This window comes from Brienomyrus brachyistius, unplaced genomic scaffold (assembly GCF_023856365.1).
Source record: "Brienomyrus brachyistius isolate T26 unplaced genomic scaffold, BBRACH_0.4 scaffold40, whole genome shotgun sequence".
NCBI classification, from domain to species: domain Eukaryota; kingdom Metazoa; phylum Chordata; class Actinopteri; order Osteoglossiformes; family Mormyridae; genus Brienomyrus; species Brienomyrus brachyistius.
Window position 1 is genome coordinate 2,739,919 of NW_026042315.1, and position 17,656 is coordinate 2,757,574.

The 17,656-nt window shown below is 41.2% G+C and overlaps 2 protein-coding genes across 2 annotated transcripts in view; both read left to right on the forward strand.

The window, feature by feature from the left end:
• LOC125722565 (cytohesin-2-like) overlaps nt 1–7,451 on the forward strand; it is a 41,328-nt gene extending 33,877 nt beyond the window's left edge. The window contains exon 2 of the mRNA XM_048998737.1: nt 6,075–7,451. Within this exon, the coding sequence (XP_048854694.1) occupies nt 6,080–7,231 (1,152 nt within the window). The 5' untranslated portion in view covers nt 6,075–6,079 and the 3' untranslated portion in view covers nt 7,232–7,451. The remainder of the gene's footprint in view (nt 1–6,074) is intronic.
• LOC125722598 (uncharacterized) overlaps nt 1–17,656 on the forward strand; it is a 114,037-nt gene that overhangs the window by 60,784 nt on the left and 35,597 nt on the right. The window lies entirely within an intron of this gene.

Sequence of the window (17,656 nt, forward strand, 5' to 3'; positions counted from 1 at the left end):
CTATTACAGTCATGGCCAAAAATATTGGCACTTGTGTCAAAAAACACACCCCTTCTCCTAGAAAATTGTTGCAATTACAGATGCTTTGGCATTGTCATTAATTTCTCTTGTTGGCACTTGAAGAAAACAAAAAGAGGAAGAAGGAAAAACAGGAATCGGAGACATTCCACGCCAAAGGGCACCTGCCCTTCTCATATTGTCTCAAAAACCCAAAGCCAGTCAGAGTGGTCTGGGGGTGATTGTACACCCAAATAGGCCATTTGATCCATGTTGGTCTTAGTCTTTCTCATGATGGTGGGTAAATCTGGGGTGGCTCTTGTGGTTCTCATATGAGGTCTTTGGTGCACATTAAGTGAGGCAGATACAGGCCACCCATTGTGTACCTCTGTGCCATTTAAATGGGCTTGCAATCTGAAGAGGTGTGAGGTCACAGTGATTTAACACTGACCCACTTTTTCTTATGGCCTTGAGCCAGGTCATGACAATATCTTGTGCAGCACTAATGACGTAATGGCATCTGCTCATGTTATCTCATAACTTGAAGCTGTTTGTGCAGCACAACCCACACGGCACCAACAAGACATTGAGAACAATCCCAGCAGCCCTCGGCTCTCTTACCCAATGCTGTTATAAGGGGACCAAACTTCTTTAAATTTCGCTTCCACAGTGGCTTTTGAAAAAAATAAGCAAATCACGCAATGCTATTGAAATTATTAAAACATAGAGATTAACAGTCAGATATGTTTTGTGATTTTAAATGATGAAGTAATATATTGGATATAACATGAATGTATTTCTTATTTCTTTTTTTTTGGGTTTTCTGTGGTGAGAAATGATAGCTACAGGCATGTAAATATTGCTCCCTGTAGTAACTTGTAAAATGTTCCTCATTGTTAACAATCACATTACATGTGAAGGTGTCAGTCAGTGGAAACGCATAGTGAGGCACGCTGGCCAACCATTGTATTCATTCAGGACCAGCCCATCAAGTAAAGGTTTCAGCACCACGGACAGTGACCTGTGTTAAACTGACCTCAGGTTCCTACATTGGCTCTATGGAATTTTCTGTAAATAATGAAATGCCACTGGCCCCCTACATGCGGAAATGTTTCCCCCTCCCCCAGACTTCTTCAGAGAGCTTTGGAGGACATTGTCTGCACGCTACCAGAGGCAACTAAGAATGTGCTTGAGTTGGGAGGAGGCAGTAGTCCCCATTTTTCCCTCCTGCTGTAGAGGGTCATCGGGAGGAGGTGGGTTTGCTGCTCTCTTTCGTGTCTCCTCAGCAGGTGGCTCTTAGAGATTTGTCTGAGAAAGGTCTGTTCCAGGTTTGTGTTAAAGTGCTGCATTTTCGGGCACTGAGTGGACTGGCAGATTCTAGGTGGTCAGGTTTGTTGAGGCCTGGATCTTCCCCGCGGGGATGTTGGAGGTCCCTGTACAAGCCCCCCATTGAGAAGCACACGGTGGATCTTCAGTGGCAGATTGTACACGGGGCAGTGGCCACAAACAGACAGGTGATGCACATTGATTCCACAGGGTGGCAATTGGTTTTCTTAGCTAATCTGTTTCTTTAAAACAAAGAAATGGATTGTTTACTTGTGTCTTTTATTCTACATCATAGATAATGCGAACCTTCATATAAGTAAGAGGTAATATTTTGCTCAGTATCAGTTCAAGTTCAAATACTTCAGGTTTTTTATTTGACAAAACACATAAAATTGTTCAAATACTTCAGGTTTTTTATTTGACAAAACACATAAAATTGTCATGCAAAGTCATTGATTTATTTTTAAAACTATTGCACTGTGATACATTTAACATCATATTTTCAGTTCTGCCAAATCTTTTATTGACAGCTTAGTGGTTTTCTAATGGCTTGTGGTGTCACATGGTGGTCGAAAATGATATTACAGGCTTTTGTTGAAAATACCTTAAAATTCATCTGGAATGTATTGATTTATGCCATAATTAATGATGCAAATTAACACAGATGGGGCCATTTTGACCCCATTTTGATGTTTTTGAAGAGGTAGACGGTCCAGTTGGCTGTATTAGTCAGTCTGCTAAGAAACATAGTGCCAACAAGCCCATGGCCCCTTTTCATGTAAAACTTCATACAGGAGGCTGTTTGTGCAGTTTAGTGCCTTTGTTAGCCTCGGCTCCTGTAAATCATATAAGCACACCCACCACACCCCCAGGAGCATTCCGCGTGCCCCCACCGGCCAACCTGCTTGTCCCCCCCAACCCACAGACCGTCTGTAGTTCTGAAATTTATCCACATGGCTGCTGACCAAGTCTAAGGTAAAATTTCATAAATGAAATTTTCAGTAAAATACATTTTTTTCCTCTAATCTGGGAGACAGTGCAGAATTATTGGAGTCGGTCCTAACTCTGTCTTGAATATGTACCCAGCAGGCACCTAGGACTCGTATCTCCCTCTGAGAATCTCTTCTAATGCGCTCAGCAGCAGAAATTCTCCATCCTAGATGAGCCTGCAAAGTTCTGTAGAAGTTAAATATACTTTAGTCAAATAAAGAATGAGACAATTTACTTAAAGCATGATATAGTTCATATTGCTCTTCAGGCTTCGTGATAAAATATTAAAATTATGGAGTACAAAGTTGTACATGCAAAGAATACAATGCAGAGTGGCAGAGCGCCTGGCCCAGAGGGTTTAATGGAATTTATCTTAATGTCTTTATTCTATTTTACTTTAATTTTTACCATATAATTCATTGTATTGTTCTTTCGATTTTATTTCTATTTTATTTTTGCTAATACACCGGATCTGAGTGCCTCATTTTGTTCCCTTCATGTAGAACACGTTTTGTAATGACAATAAAACATCCTTATCCTCATCTAAATCACACTGTCTAACTACTAACCTGTTTAAATAATATAATTGGATCTCAAAGGTTAATTGTCACTCAATTACCCCCTCAGTCCAACAGTACCACAAACACCCAACATGCACGGAAATTTTCTCCTAAGTTGTTTTCCCTGCCTGGAACAATACCACAGCAGTCACATGGACTGATGTTTCAAAACATTTCAGAAACCTTGCATTGAAACTTGAGGTCTTTAGGAGGGATCAGTCCGGGGTGGCAAAGTTGCCACCACAAAGGTTTTTGATTAAGGGATTCATGATGCCAGGTAGCCATCTTTCACAAGCTGGTGGGCTGTGCCACTGATGCCTTTGCTTGGGTTTTATATGTCTGTCCTGGTTTGTGTTCTTGCCACTTCAGGTTCCCTGGTTTTGGTCTACATTCCTCGGTCCTCTGCTGTGGAGTCTACCTTCTGCTTCACCTCATTCTGGAGCCGCCCATCCAGTCAGCGGCCCATGTCCCCCTGGTTCCCTGTTTCCTGAGGTTAGTCTGCTAGTCTCCGGGGCCAGGGGGCAGAAATCTGCCATGTTGGATGGGTGGCCCAGGTTGGGGTGCTCCATCATAGACTGGTACATGAAGGATTATAAATGGTTTTTAACCAGTATGTACCGAGTGTGCATCGTGACGAAAAGAATGTCATGGGAACATTTAGGACTGACTGCAGTATTAGTTCAAAGCATGATTGTGTTTTTCTTAATTTTTATTGATTTATTTTTGGATTATTAATTTTTTAAAGTAACTTCATTCAGTTAAAAGGGGTTTGTCCATTTGCTTTAGCAGAAGTTCGTGTAAGTATGATGTTCACCTTCCTTTTTCATAGTCTAGTCTTTGCCAAGTTTTATGCTTATTTCCCCTGATTAAGTTAATCTGACGTGTGTTTAGGAGGGTCATACAGGCTTTTTGTTTGTAATGGAAGCACAGGGTCTGTACTTGAAGCTTATTTGCCATGTTAAAGGAAGCATTTTACCTTCCTCTCTAATCTCTTTTTTTCTTGGCTCTCACTGCAGTCTCCTCTATGCCAGGGTTTCTCAACCCAGTCCTTGGACCCCACTGCAAAGATCCACAGTTTTGCTCTGTCCAAGCTCTCAGCACAGCAGTAAAAGGTGACTGTTTGGTTCATGCATGCAGGGATCTGGGACAGAGCAAAAACGTGGAGCTGTCTGGTGGGCAGAGGAATGAGTTTAGAAATGCTGCTGTATGAAGTATTAAACCATTTGACCGGTTGGATAAATGTTAAAATGTTTTCTCAAAATATAAAAAGAGATAATCTTCTGTTTTGCGTCTCATTACAAGCAAACTTGTTTTTTGTTTTTATGTCACTCTAGTATTTGATATCTAATTTTCAGTCTTCTGGCAATATAATGTGGTGAATGGTGAAAGACTTCCAGCGGGGGCTCCGGTTTCCTCCCACAGTCCAAAAGTGCGCAGGGTAGGTTAATTGGCAAATCTGAGTTGTGAGTGTTTGCGCCCTGCAGAGTGTTGACTCCTGCCCAGGGTTGGTTCCTGCCTACGCCTGTTGTTCCAAGGACAGGCTCCGGTCCCCCCCGCGACCTCAGTTTGGCTTGCTGTCTCCCCGCTTGGTTTTCTTTGGTTTACGTCTTCACTAGCCCCCTCGTTGCTTTGACTTGTGTGTAAGTTATGTATGTGTGATTGTATTGCTGCATAGGGAGTGACTGCTATTTTGTTTTGCAAGTGTGTGTTGGACTCTGTTTATTTGGTCAGGGAGTGAGGTGGAGTGTTTGTCTTTTGGTTTCCTTTTCTTTTGCACTTAGGTGAGATTAGCTGTGGGTCGCACTTGATAGTTGGGGATTTTGTTTGTTATTTTGGCTGTGGTCAGTCCCAAAGTCTTTTGCACTGGGTTATTTGTTCAGTGTCAGTATTATACATGGAAAAAAAATGAAAATACAAAAATATCCCTTTGTCCACTGGTGTTCCCTTCTTGCCCTCACCCTGTTTGTCCCTTTATCCCATTCCCCTTTCCCGTGAATACTGTTACACTCCAACCCTAGACAGGATATCAAAACAGCATCTTACCTATCGTTTTAAAAGAGATGAGGGATATTAATCATTGACCTTTATCTTTGCTATTTCAGAAATCCGTATCTGCTACCTTGTGACTGGAAGTATACACTGTAAAAAAAAGGCAAAATTTGTCACAGTTTTAAACCATTTTATATCAGCCAATTTGACTACAGTATAATTATTTTTTTCCTCTTATGTTAAATGACAGAAAAGTTTTTATCAAAACTACATTGCATAACTGGCATCGTAGTACTGATTAGCACCGATTCAGACATCCCGATGAACAAATATGAAATTCATTTAAACTGTGGTACCTTAAATCCGTCAAGTTACCCCGATAAGCCAGTAACCCTGATTCGTAGTACAGGCCACTGATCACAAGCACTCGGTGTAAACGTATTGTTTAACCGGCGCTGTTGCATTACCAGGGTGAGAGCTTGACTTGTTGGTTAGCTATAAAAACAGACGTTAGTGCAACTCCACGTTAATGGTGCGGTCATCATGGCTTATAAATGCTTATTATCGTTCATCATTGTTTGTGTCAGTAACGATAACATAAACACGGGTAGGCACCAGGAGAACATCATTGGCTCTTGCATCGATTACTTTTCCCGTAACACCCTTTAGATTGTTTCCCTGAAGGGCAGCAAACCGACAATTTCGGTGTGATTGAGCTGATCACGTGTGCATGGGGAGGGAATGCGGACCACATGACCTTCCCGGCGAGCTCAGCGCATCCAGCATCGCTTCGCAAATACAATCAAAATGTTTTATCTTTATTCACACTTTCTATCTTTATTCATTATCTCTACGATCTCACTGCTAGACGAATGCCTGGCATTCAGAGCATTCTTTATTAGCCATTTGCCTTTGGATGCAGTTTATTTGCATGCCCCAAAGCTTCCAGGCATCAGTAATTGCTTCCCACGTTACTCCGGTCCTGGGGTCTTCTGTAACTGCCCTTTGGGATTACATATATTCAGCATATGCTTTTGTCCGAAGTGAGGAGAGTTTGGGGTCAGAGCACTTGGGTCTAAGGGACTTGCTCAAGGGCTTAACAATGTTACGATTACTCTGCCATGGGAGTTGAACCAACAACCAAACTGGCAGAGATGGCCAACCTGCTGAGCTCCACACCCGCTGACGATCTCCTTTTCCTGTCTGCTGCAGTCTCCATGGACCTGAGTCCAGAGAAGCACTCTGAACTTGAGGACATCCGGCTGAGGAAAGGAGCCCTTCTGCTGGAGATCCAGAGGCTGCGGGAGGCGCTGAGAGAGGCCCTCATGGAAGTGGAGGTCCTTGAATCCAGCACCAAACGCAGCCAAATCTTAGAAAAGAATAGGCATGTCGCCATGGGAAGAAAGAAATTCAACATGGACCCTAAGAAGGGTATCCTGTTCATGGTACAAAACAATCTTCTCCGGCACACGTCTGAGGACATCGCCCAGCTCCTATACAAGGGAGAGGGGCTGAACAAAACAGCCATTGGGGATTACCTGGGTGAGAGAGACGACTTCAATATCCAAGTCCTCCAAACATTTCTTGGGCTTCATGAATTCGCAGGGTTCAACCTGGTACAGGCTCTCAGGCAGTTCCTCTGGAGTTTCCGTCTGCCAGGAGAAGCACAAAAGATTGACAGGATGATGGAGGCCTTTGCGCAGAGGTACTGTCAATGTAATCCTGGAGTCTTCCAGAACATTGACACCTGCTATGTACTTTCATTTTCCATAATCATGCTAAACACTAGCCTTTATAATCCAAATGTGAGAGACAAGCCCAGTGTGGACAGGTTCATCTCCATGAATCGAGGAATCAATGATGGAGGCAACCTGCCAGATGATCTCCTCCGAAATCTTTATAAGAGCATAAAGAATGAGCCATTCAAGATTCCTGAAGACAATGGGAACAATGCCTTCTTCAACCCTGACAGAGAGGGTTGGCTCTTCAAAATGGGAGGAGGACGGGTGAATACATGGAAAAGGAGGTGGTTCATCCTGATGGATAACTGCCTTTACTACTTTAAACATACTACGGATAAGAAACCCAGGGTGATCATTCCGCTGGAGAATCTGAGCATCCGTGAGGTGAAGGATCTCAGGAAGCCTAACTGCTTTGAACTGTACATCCCTAACAACAGCAGACAGCTGATGAAAGCCTGCAAAACGGAGGCGGACGGCCGCCTGGGAGAGGGAAATCATGTGGTGTACCGCATCTCGGCGCCAACCCCTGAGGAGAAGGACAAGTGGATACAGAGCATCACTGCTGCTGTGAGCACTGACCCTTTTTATGAGATGCTGTCAGTAAGAAAAAAACGGCTGAATAAATAAGTAACGATAAAGACTGTGTGAATATGGTTGGATGTGCTATTGCAGAAAGTATTTATTTCAGAACAAGGAACTTTGCACAAAGTAATGTTTAACCTTAAGGTAGCATGACCGAATACCAGGTTTTGTTTTGATGCGACTTATTGTTCACTACAGATTTTATCATCGAAATGCCCTGTCCTTTTTTTGTATAAATGTGAAATTAAATGTTATTTGCACTGTATTGCTGATCTTTATGTCAGAGAACCTTTTTTTCTGAGAATCCACACTGCTGTAAATTTGCATCAACATGATTGGGATTGGGATGGAAAAATTATTTTCCATCTTAACCCATATTCTAAGCATATTGATTTCTCTTGTAAATTTTACTTTTACAGCAGTATGATTTAAGACACTAACAGCAATTCATTTTTCAACCAGTAATTGTTAATGTGATAGGAATTGCATTCAACAGCAAATGCGTTCAACTTAACCAAATGTATAAATCTTACATATTCTGATGATTTGACATTCCCCCGACGTCTGTGTGATGTATTTCAGCAACAACACGCAGTTAATGAGATCACTATGCGGAATTTAGCCGACTGTTATTTTACTGATTAGGATATATCACCCATGATTGGGGTATACTATATATCAAGGGTCAGCAACCTTTTTGAAACTGAGAGCTACTTCACGGGTACTGAGCCATACAAAGGCTACCAGAACAGACTTTACCTAAACTTATCTAAACTTCATGTAGAATAAACACGTTTTAAATGCTTTTTTGGATATTGTCATTTTCAAATCTATATAAATACAAATGTGATTAAAAAAGAATAGCAACAAGATAAAATGAAATTTTAGTCACTGCCCACTGGTGAGTTGTGGTATTTTTAGAACAGGTCCGTGGACAACTCATGTGGTTCTTGGGGGCATCCTGGTGCCAGTGGGCACCATGTTGGTGACCCCTGTTCTAAATGGTATGTAGGGTTTGCAAACTACACCAACGCTTCTGATGTAGCTACATTTAGGCTTATAGTGGAATAATATAGTGGAAGATTCCTTGCGTGAGTGTCTGAGAGCGTGAAAGTCATGCTAGATGCAAGGTAGTCGGCAGCCCTGCTTTCCGTGTGCATCTGTCTCTTACTTTAGGTGGCTAGAGATTCAGCATTACTCAGGATTAGGAGCCACTTGCACTGATAATAATTAGTTTCTTTTTCCCCTTGCAGTCTGCTGCTGTATAACATTATGAAATCAGCCCAAAAATCCGCAACCCATGACCTAATATTTACCCGAAACTATGTTTTCAAAATAGCACAATTGGGCATGAACACCGCGGACCTGGAAACTCTGCTGAGCATTGAGAATCAGCGTGCAAAGGCTCTTAATTTGGATATGTTTGTGAAACGTTCTGCTGCACAGCACAACAAAGAAAAACAACTGGTCAGTGATAATGAAAAGTACAATCAGCATTGTTTTAACCATGAGAGTCCAAATGCTTAGATAAATTGTCACCTTTTCAGTGTAAGTATGCTCCTGAGCTCCACGATTCTGAATGATAGTCGGTTTCTCACTGAACCTCCATGCCACTCTGTTAAAATCTCTCGCCACCCCATGTAAAATTTTCTAGATCCACCACTGTGCCAGAGCTAAGACTTAAGAATCTTGAGTATTATTTCAACAAAAACTTTGCTTGGGTGCTTCATACTTTAAATTAAATATAAATTATGGCAACGTGCAAAACTATTAAGCAAAATGCAACGTATTTGTTTTTCATTTACGTAATTATATATGTTGATTATGATTCTTTTTAGTTCCACAGTACATGCAGATACTACAATCCAAGCATGCACTCTTAGGTTAATTGCTATCAGTTTATATAAAGATTTCCCATTCGGCGCCTGTTACAGAAATTTCAGTCAGAGACTATCTTCTGATATAGAAAGAATGTTTACATTTTTTTTGGCCGTGGAATAGTTTTTCAGTGCTGCATGTAGTTTCTCTTTATTGTTTGAATAGGGCACAATTATAATTATACTACATTTATTATAATTATATAATTATATTATATTATAATTATTATATATATCATTATATTAGGGTGCCCCTCGCAGAAGGTAAATTTAATCTTATTTAATAAAATTTTTTATATAGCTTCAGATCACAGCAGAAGTCATTTACTGTAAGGTTACCTTTACTATACAAGATATAACAGCTCCAAAAGTTCTTCATTTGGTACAGAAAACATACGCCTGACAGATGGTGAAGTTTATTCCGTCTTTATTCTTCTAGACACCATGAAAAACTATAAAATAAACATATTATTAAATTCCTGCATTACATTTAATCTTACAAGACATTCTAAAAGATCCATGATATTACCGCTAAACAGCGGCTCATACATCACCGCAATTCCACTTTTCAATACAAGACAACAAGTAAATACAATAAATATAAATTACCGTTTGCGCCTTCTGACAAAATGCTTAGGAGTTATTACAGATCCTGCCGTGACAAGCCGACAAACCACAAGTTGACTCCATGAATCTCCCAGCATGCATTTACTCCTACCCTATTCCGTCACATGACCATGTATTCAAGGGTTAACACGGATCAATTAAATAGTCAGCAGAGGGCACTGGCATACATTTCACAGTATACATTCTATATTAAATCAAACCAGCAAAAGGTGATTATAAAATAACCGTCTTAGTGACAGTTACAGAGTGGCGTAGTCACCCTTTCGCTCTATAGCGCCCCCTACCCCTACTACGTTTATAATTATAATAATTGCCTCATGTGCAGTTACACTGGTTAAATTACCTGGAAATGTTATTAACTGCACATTCTCCTAGAAACTAACAACAGTGCTCACTCAGGTATATTTATAATGGTCAGAAAGCTGATGTAAAGTCTGATATAGTGCTGAATGTGTTATTTTGTAGACAGTAATAGGTTTAATAAATTTTATATTCCATTACTATAGAAAGCTATACTTGCTTACTTAAGGCATTTTGCATTATTAATGTGTGATTTAAATGAAGGTAGTTTTATTACAGTCAGCTTTTATTCACAGTGTCATCATGAAGAGGAAGTGTGACAATCGTGAGTTTTTGGGCAACCACAGAAAAGCAGGAAAGTAAGTAGAGACAGTGAGATAATTAGTGCCAGTCAGATGATAGACGTATACAGTATGTGAGTCAAGGGTTCTTCATATATTAATCATCCCATTCAGATAACAAATCCTGAGAGATCCATTCCTGAGCATCATGCCAAGAAACACCACTTGTTTACTGATAACTGCTTTCATGTAGACTCTGCTGTGCTGAGAGTAAAGATGAAGAGGGAGAGACAGCAAGAGGCTGCTGACAGCAGAGAATGCAGGTGACATGGAGGGGAGTGAGAAAAGGAGTAAATATTGATGGTTAAGAGTGAATAATGACGTTACAGTAGCCTGATCCTGATGTTAGTTTAATATGCTTCTTAGTTTGGCTTGTGGTGTGTATTTCAGATATGGCATTTAAGCAGGGAGACTGAGTGTGAGTCAATGACAGAGAGAGAGAGAGAGAGAGAGAGAGAGAAGACAGGCAGGTGAAGATGAAGGTGTATTAGGGAGGAGGGGGGAGGAGCTTGGACCTTCACCAAATCAGCCAAATGTAAATGTCACGTCTATCAAACAGGAGACCCTGCTTTCAGGAGAAATGGCTTAAAGATCACACTGGGCTCCCTTACAGCCCCCCCCCCCCCCCCTCGTCTTAAGGGGGGTTCTTTGTTTCTACTGTGCAAAATAATTTGTAACACAAATGTCTAAACTGGCATGAAAGACACATTCAGCTCTTGTGAAGACTGGCATGTGAAACTGGAAAAGGCACTGGGGAAATTCAGTGCACATAAAGACAGGCAGTGCCACAGATTAGCACTGATGACATGGATTCAGAAGATCAATCCTGTTAATATTCAACCTTCAGATGAGCTGGAAAGAGCAGCAGCAAGTGAGGAAAAATCTTCTGAAGTTAAGTACTTGGCACGGCAAGGCCTGGCTTTTCGAGGTGTTGGTAAGGAGAGTGGGAATTTCAAGCAGCTTCTAATGCAAACAGCAGAGGGCGATGCAGAGCTGACCATGTGGCTGAAAGGTCACTTTGATTTCACCAGTGCTGTTTAACTGTAACGCCTGTTCCTGGGTTGCCCTCAGTCCTTGTTATTGGTTATGATTCTCACTGTCCTGCACTGTGTCTTGTTAGCTGTGTATTTAAGTGCCTGTTCTGCTTCTGTTCTTTGATGGTTCATTATAGCTGTATGTTGTATGTATGTATATAGTTCTCTAGTTGTGTTTATTCCATCATTTAGTTCATTCCTGGACATTTGCTGTTTATTTTGGATCCATCCTGATCCTATTGGTTTTGATGTGTGTTGTAATAAACCCTATTTTTCCACCCGTGTCATGCACTGCCGCAACCAGAAGAGGGCAGAAGATATGGCACAAAAACAAAGGAAGAAGCCTAACTTTAAAAAGAACAAAAAACATCAAGACTCATCCAGCATGGGGTGGTGAGTTAAGGAATAACACAAACAATCAAAGAATAAGCAAACAAATGAGAGAAAAGATGCAGAGATGACTGAGAAGCAGGGGATGACTGGAGAAGAGATGACAGGACCAGAAGACAAGAGGGATACAGGGAGAGCAGAGAAGACAGTATAACTGAAGAATGGGAGAAGAGGAGAGACTGCAGAGGAAGGAGAACATAGATGACTGGAGGGGAGGGAATATAGGAGCAACAGAGAGAAGGAGGAAGTGCTGCGGAGGAGAAGACAGGATAAGAGGGGAAAATGTGAGCAGAGAAGGACAAACACCCCCACTGCCCAGCAAAGTGCACTTGTAAGTAAACCACAATTTTAGCCTTGGGCTCAATATCTGGACTTGTCTCTGTGTAGCAATGCATAGAATCCTTGACACTGGTTATGACTGTACTGTATTAGTCCTAAACCTGCCATTATAGTGTAAGGAGAAAAGATTTTTTTTTAAATAAATCATTTAAAAAAAAAGGTAGAGCGATGTAGCCGCCGGAGAAGTCCCCCCCCCCCCCCCCCCCCTAAAGCCCTGTTTGTTCCCTTCTAGCTACCAGATGAAACTCACAATGCACCGCAACGCCACCTAACTTCTCTTCCACATGATGCACCTTATTTACCCTTTGAATCCTGTCTATTATTGAGCGTTTTTCTATCCATTTGATTATAAGCTTATTACACTGTATGTACATTAGTCAGCCACATATGCTGTATATCTTTGTTTTCCGGACAGTCTGGGCTACTCAGATGTGTCATAATTCGATTTGTAAATGCTGACAGTCTTGATGTCATCCTTCTTATCAGGAAAAACTACTTGTGTATATAGATATTTCTCAATTTTTAGTTTCATCTAATATAAAAATTGGCAGGTAGTACAAATATAATCTTATAAATGCTGAGATTAGAGTATCTGCGATGCAGGAATGCAGGGGTTTCATTGGGGCCCTTTCTATGGCTTAGTACTGTGAAGGAATACATGGTTAGTGCCAGGCGCAAATGAATATCTTTGATTTTGCATACATTTGGTAACTTGTTGAAGTTGTCTGATAGTCAGTAATACATGGTTTAATTATTATGATTTTTTTATTTATTATTTTAAAATATCTGAAAGAATTTGAAATAGAAAAGCTTATTTTAGTTTATGGTCCACTGGATAAACACAGACATTACAGACGGTTTTACAGTCTAATGCTGAATGTTGTTTGCTATAATTTTTCTGCCTGCATATGCTGTGATTGGTGCAGTGAAATTTGAGAATGTGTTTATGGTCAGTATCATAGCCTCAGACAACAAACCAACGCTGTAGCGCGTCACTGTGTTTACATGTGGGAGGGGTTCCAGTTACATAATGGGCTCGTTCTAATTCAACTGTTTTGACGGAGCTCGACAAACCTAAAAAATAAATGCTGGTGTTATCAAAAACTATGTCATATAGCTATATTCCAGATTTATTACAGCCAAACACATCTCGGAGCTCCGAGGAACCTCCTTCTCCTTATATTTCCCTCCATCCCACTCTTCTCATCCCTCTATCCCTCAAATACTGTGTAATGATGATATGTGTGCGTGTGGAGGGTGAGGGATGGAGTGGAAGGTAATAGTTAATTAAGTGGCTACACCTGGGTTGTGAGGGATCTGGGGTTAATAGAGGGAGTGGGAGGCGCGTTAGGGAGATTTGGTCTGGTAGGCACCGTACGCGTTGGGTCCTGGGGGAGGTGCCGCTCGCATGCCGTTTAGGGCTGCCGGCTGTGAAGCCAGAGAGTGGGCTGTAGGGACAGTTCCCGGTGCGGTAGGGCGAGGAGAGTCAGGACAGTGGGGGTAGGAGGCTATGACCACTGCTTAGACGGGGTGGTTGATAGACGGGAGTAGCGGCACCTTCATAGGGATGGATTGGCGGTGGGGGGGTGGGATTCCCTTTCCGTGGGACGTTCTAGGTGACGGACCGGTGTGATTATTCCTTCCCCGAGGGAGGGTCCTGATCCCTGGGGGGGGGGGGGGGTGTTCTGTTTTAACTATGTCTTTATTGTATGTGTGTTACGTGTGGTTTAAATGCGCAGTGTAACCGCTTAGGGTCGGGACAGGACTATATACAGTAGGCGGTTCTGGTCCTGTAACGCTTGCCTGTGCCCGAAGTGTGGGGATTACTGTGTATTGCAGTGCTATTGGTGTGCCGTGCCCTAATGGGCATGTTGTGTGGTGCGGGATTTACTGTGTGGTAGTGTGGATTAACACACGCTTAAAAAGGGGTGGTGTGCTACGGGGAGAAAGCGGGACCGAGCTCTTTGTGAATCCAGATCCGACCCGATGGGTCGCTGCATGAATTGTACTGAATAAAAGTATCTTTGTAATTGTAGCTGCAGTCTGGTGGTGATCTGTTCTCCGTTTACAGCCTCTGACGCTACTGTAGTTTCGGTTCGTTACAATATCAGTTCGATGACTCGCATATTCCCTATAATATAGGGTCTATATTTTCTAATTTTAAGTCATTTTTTTATGTTTATAACCTTAGATCTATGCAAACCATTTCGTATATATCCAACAACACAGTACAATTATGGTGGATATCTGGTTTATTACAGTAAAACAATGTAGATTTTATGTATACTGAATGTAAAATTAAAGTTAATGAAAGCAAAATTATAGAAAACAGCTGTTGTGCCTTCGTTTTACTAAAACACATGTTGGTACAATAAAACCATTAAAATTTTACAGATAAAGCATATGACCATAAGTTTAATTTCTGTAAAAATACAGAAAAGAAATTGACCAGTTTCACTGAAGGGGTTTCCCTGTTATTTTACAAACTGTGCGTAAAATTATGTTTATGCAATGTAGTTTTGATAAACCTTTTCTGTCATTTAACATAAGAGGAAAAAAATAACTATACTGTAGTCAAATTGGCTGATATAAAATGGTTTAAAACTGTGACAAATTTTGCCTTTTTTACAGTGTATACTTCCAGTCAGAAGGTACCACACTGGCAGATACGGATTTCTGAAATAGCAAAGATAAAGGTCAATGAATAATATCCCTCATCTCTTTTAAAACTATAGGTAAGATGCTGTTATGATATCCTGTCTAGGGTTGGAGTGTAACAGTATTCACGGGAAAGGGGAATGGGATAAAGGGACAAACAGGGTGAGGGCAAGAAGGGAACACCAGTGGACAAAGGGATATTTTTTGTATTTTAATTTTTTCATGTATAATACTGACACTGAACAAATAACCCAGTGCAAAAGACTTTGGGACTGACCACAGCCAAAATAACAAACAAAATCCCCAACTATCAAGTGCGACCCACAGCTAATCTCACCTAAGTGCAAAAGAAAAGGAAACCAAAAGACAAACACTCCACCTCACTCCCTAACCAAATAAACAGAGTCCAACACACACTTGCAAAACAAAATAGCAGTCACTGCCTACACAGCAATACAATCACACATACATAACTTACACACAAGTCAAAGCAACAAGGGGGCTAGTGAAGATGAAAACCAAAGAAAACCAAGCGGGGAGACAGCAAGCCAAACTGAGGTCGCGGGGGGGACCGGAGCCGGTCCTTGGAACAACAGGCGTAGGCAGGAACCAACCCTGGGCAGGAGTCAACACTCTGCAGGGCGCAAACACTCACAACTCAGATTTGCCAATTAACCTACCCTGCACACTTTTGGACTGTGGGAGGAAACCGGAGCCCCTGCTGGAAGTCTTTCCCCATTCACCAGATTATATTGCCAGAAGACTGAAAATTAGATATCAAATACTAGAATGAGATAAAAACAAAAAACAAGTTTGCTTGTAATGAGACGCAAAACAGAAGATTATCTCTTTTTATATTTTGAAAAAACATTTTAACATTTATCCAACCGGCCAAATGGTTTAATACTTCATACAGCATCATTTCTAAACTCATTCCTCAGCCCAACAGACGTTTTTGCTCTGTCCCAGATCCCTGCATGCATGAACCAAACAGTCACCTTTTACTGCTGTGCTGAGAGCTTGGACAGAGCAAAACTGTGGATCTTTGCAGTGGGGTCCAAGGACTGGGTTGAGAAACCCTGGCATAGAGGAGACTGCAGTGAGAGCCAAGAAAAAGAGAGATTAGAGAGGAAGGTAAAATGCTTCCTTTAACATGGCAAATAAGCTGCAAGTACAGACCCTGTGCTTCCATTACAAACAAAAAGCATGTATGACCCTCCTAAACACACAAGTCAGATTAACTTAACCAGGGGAAATAAGCATAAAACTTGGCAAAGACTAGACTATGAAAAGGGAAGGTGAACATCATACTTACACAAACTTCTGCTAAAAGCAAATGGACAAACCCCTTTTAACGGAATCAAGTTACTTAAAAAAATTAATAATACAAAAATAAATCAATAAAAAATAAGAAAAACACAATCATGCTTTGAATTAATACTGCAGTCAGTCCTAAATGTTTGTTGCATTTTGTTGGCTTACTGGCGCTATGTTTCTCAGCAGACTGACTAATACAGCCAACTGGACCATCTACCTCTTCCAAAACATCCATGCAGAGTTTCCTGCCTGTTTCTGACAGCTTTCACTGTTATTCTTTTGCTCCAGTCCTTTGTACTTTTCCAGGTTTTAGTATCTTGACCTTTGCAATCTGGAGGATTGCTACCCTCCAACTAGCTGTTTTGGGTCAAAATGGTCCCATCTGTGTTAATTTGCATCATTAATTACAGCATAAATCAATACATTCCAGATGAATTTTAAGGTAATTTCAACAAAAGCCTGTAATATCATTTTCGACCACCATGTGACGCCACAAGCCATTGGAAAACCACTAAGCTGTCAATAAGAGATTTGGCAGAACTGAAAATATGATGTTAAATGTATCACAGTGCAATAGTTTTAAAAATAAATCAATGACTTTGCATGACAATTTTATGTGTTTTGTCAAATAAAAAACCTGAAGTATTTGAACTTGAACTGATACTGAGCAAAATATTACCTCTTACTTATATGAAGGTTCGCATTATCTATGATGTAGAATAAAAGACACAAGTAAACAATCCATTTCTTTGTTTTAAAGAAACAGATTAGCTAAGAAAACCAATTGCCACCCTGTGGAATCAATGTGCATCACCTGTCTGTTTGTGGCCACTGCCCCGTGCACAATCTGCCACTGAAGATCCACCGTGTGCTTCTCAATGGGGGGCTTGTACAGGGACCTCCAACATCCCTGCGGGGAAGATCCAGGCCTCAACAAACCTGACCACCTAGAATCTGCCAGTCCACTCAGTGCCCGAAAATGCAGCACTTTAACACAAACCTGGAACAGACCTTTCTCAGACAAATCTCTAAGAGCCACCTGCTGAGGAGACACGAAAGAGAGCAGCAAACCCACCTCCTCCCGATGACCCTCTACAGCAGGAGGGAAAAATGGGGACTACTGCCTCCTCCCAACTCAAGCACATTCTTAGTTGCCTCTGGTAGCGTGCAGACAATGTCCTCCAAAGCTCTCTGAAGAAGTCTGGGGGAGGGGGAAACATTTCCGCATGTAGGGGGCCAGTGGCATTCCATTATTTACAGAAAATTCCATAGAGCCAATGTAGGAACCTGAGGTCAGTTTAACACAGGTCACTGTCCGTGGTGCTGAAACCTTTACTTGATGGGCTGGTCCTGAATGAATACAATGGTTGGCCAGCGTGCCTCACTATGCGTTTCCACTGACTGACACCTTCACATGTAATGTGATTGTTAACAATGAGGAACATTTTACAAGTTACTACAGGAAGCAATATTTACATGCCTGTAGCTTTCATTTCTCACCACAGAAAACCCAAAAAAAAAGAAATAAGAAATACATTCATGTTATATCCAATATATTACTTCATCATTTAAAATCACAAAACATAT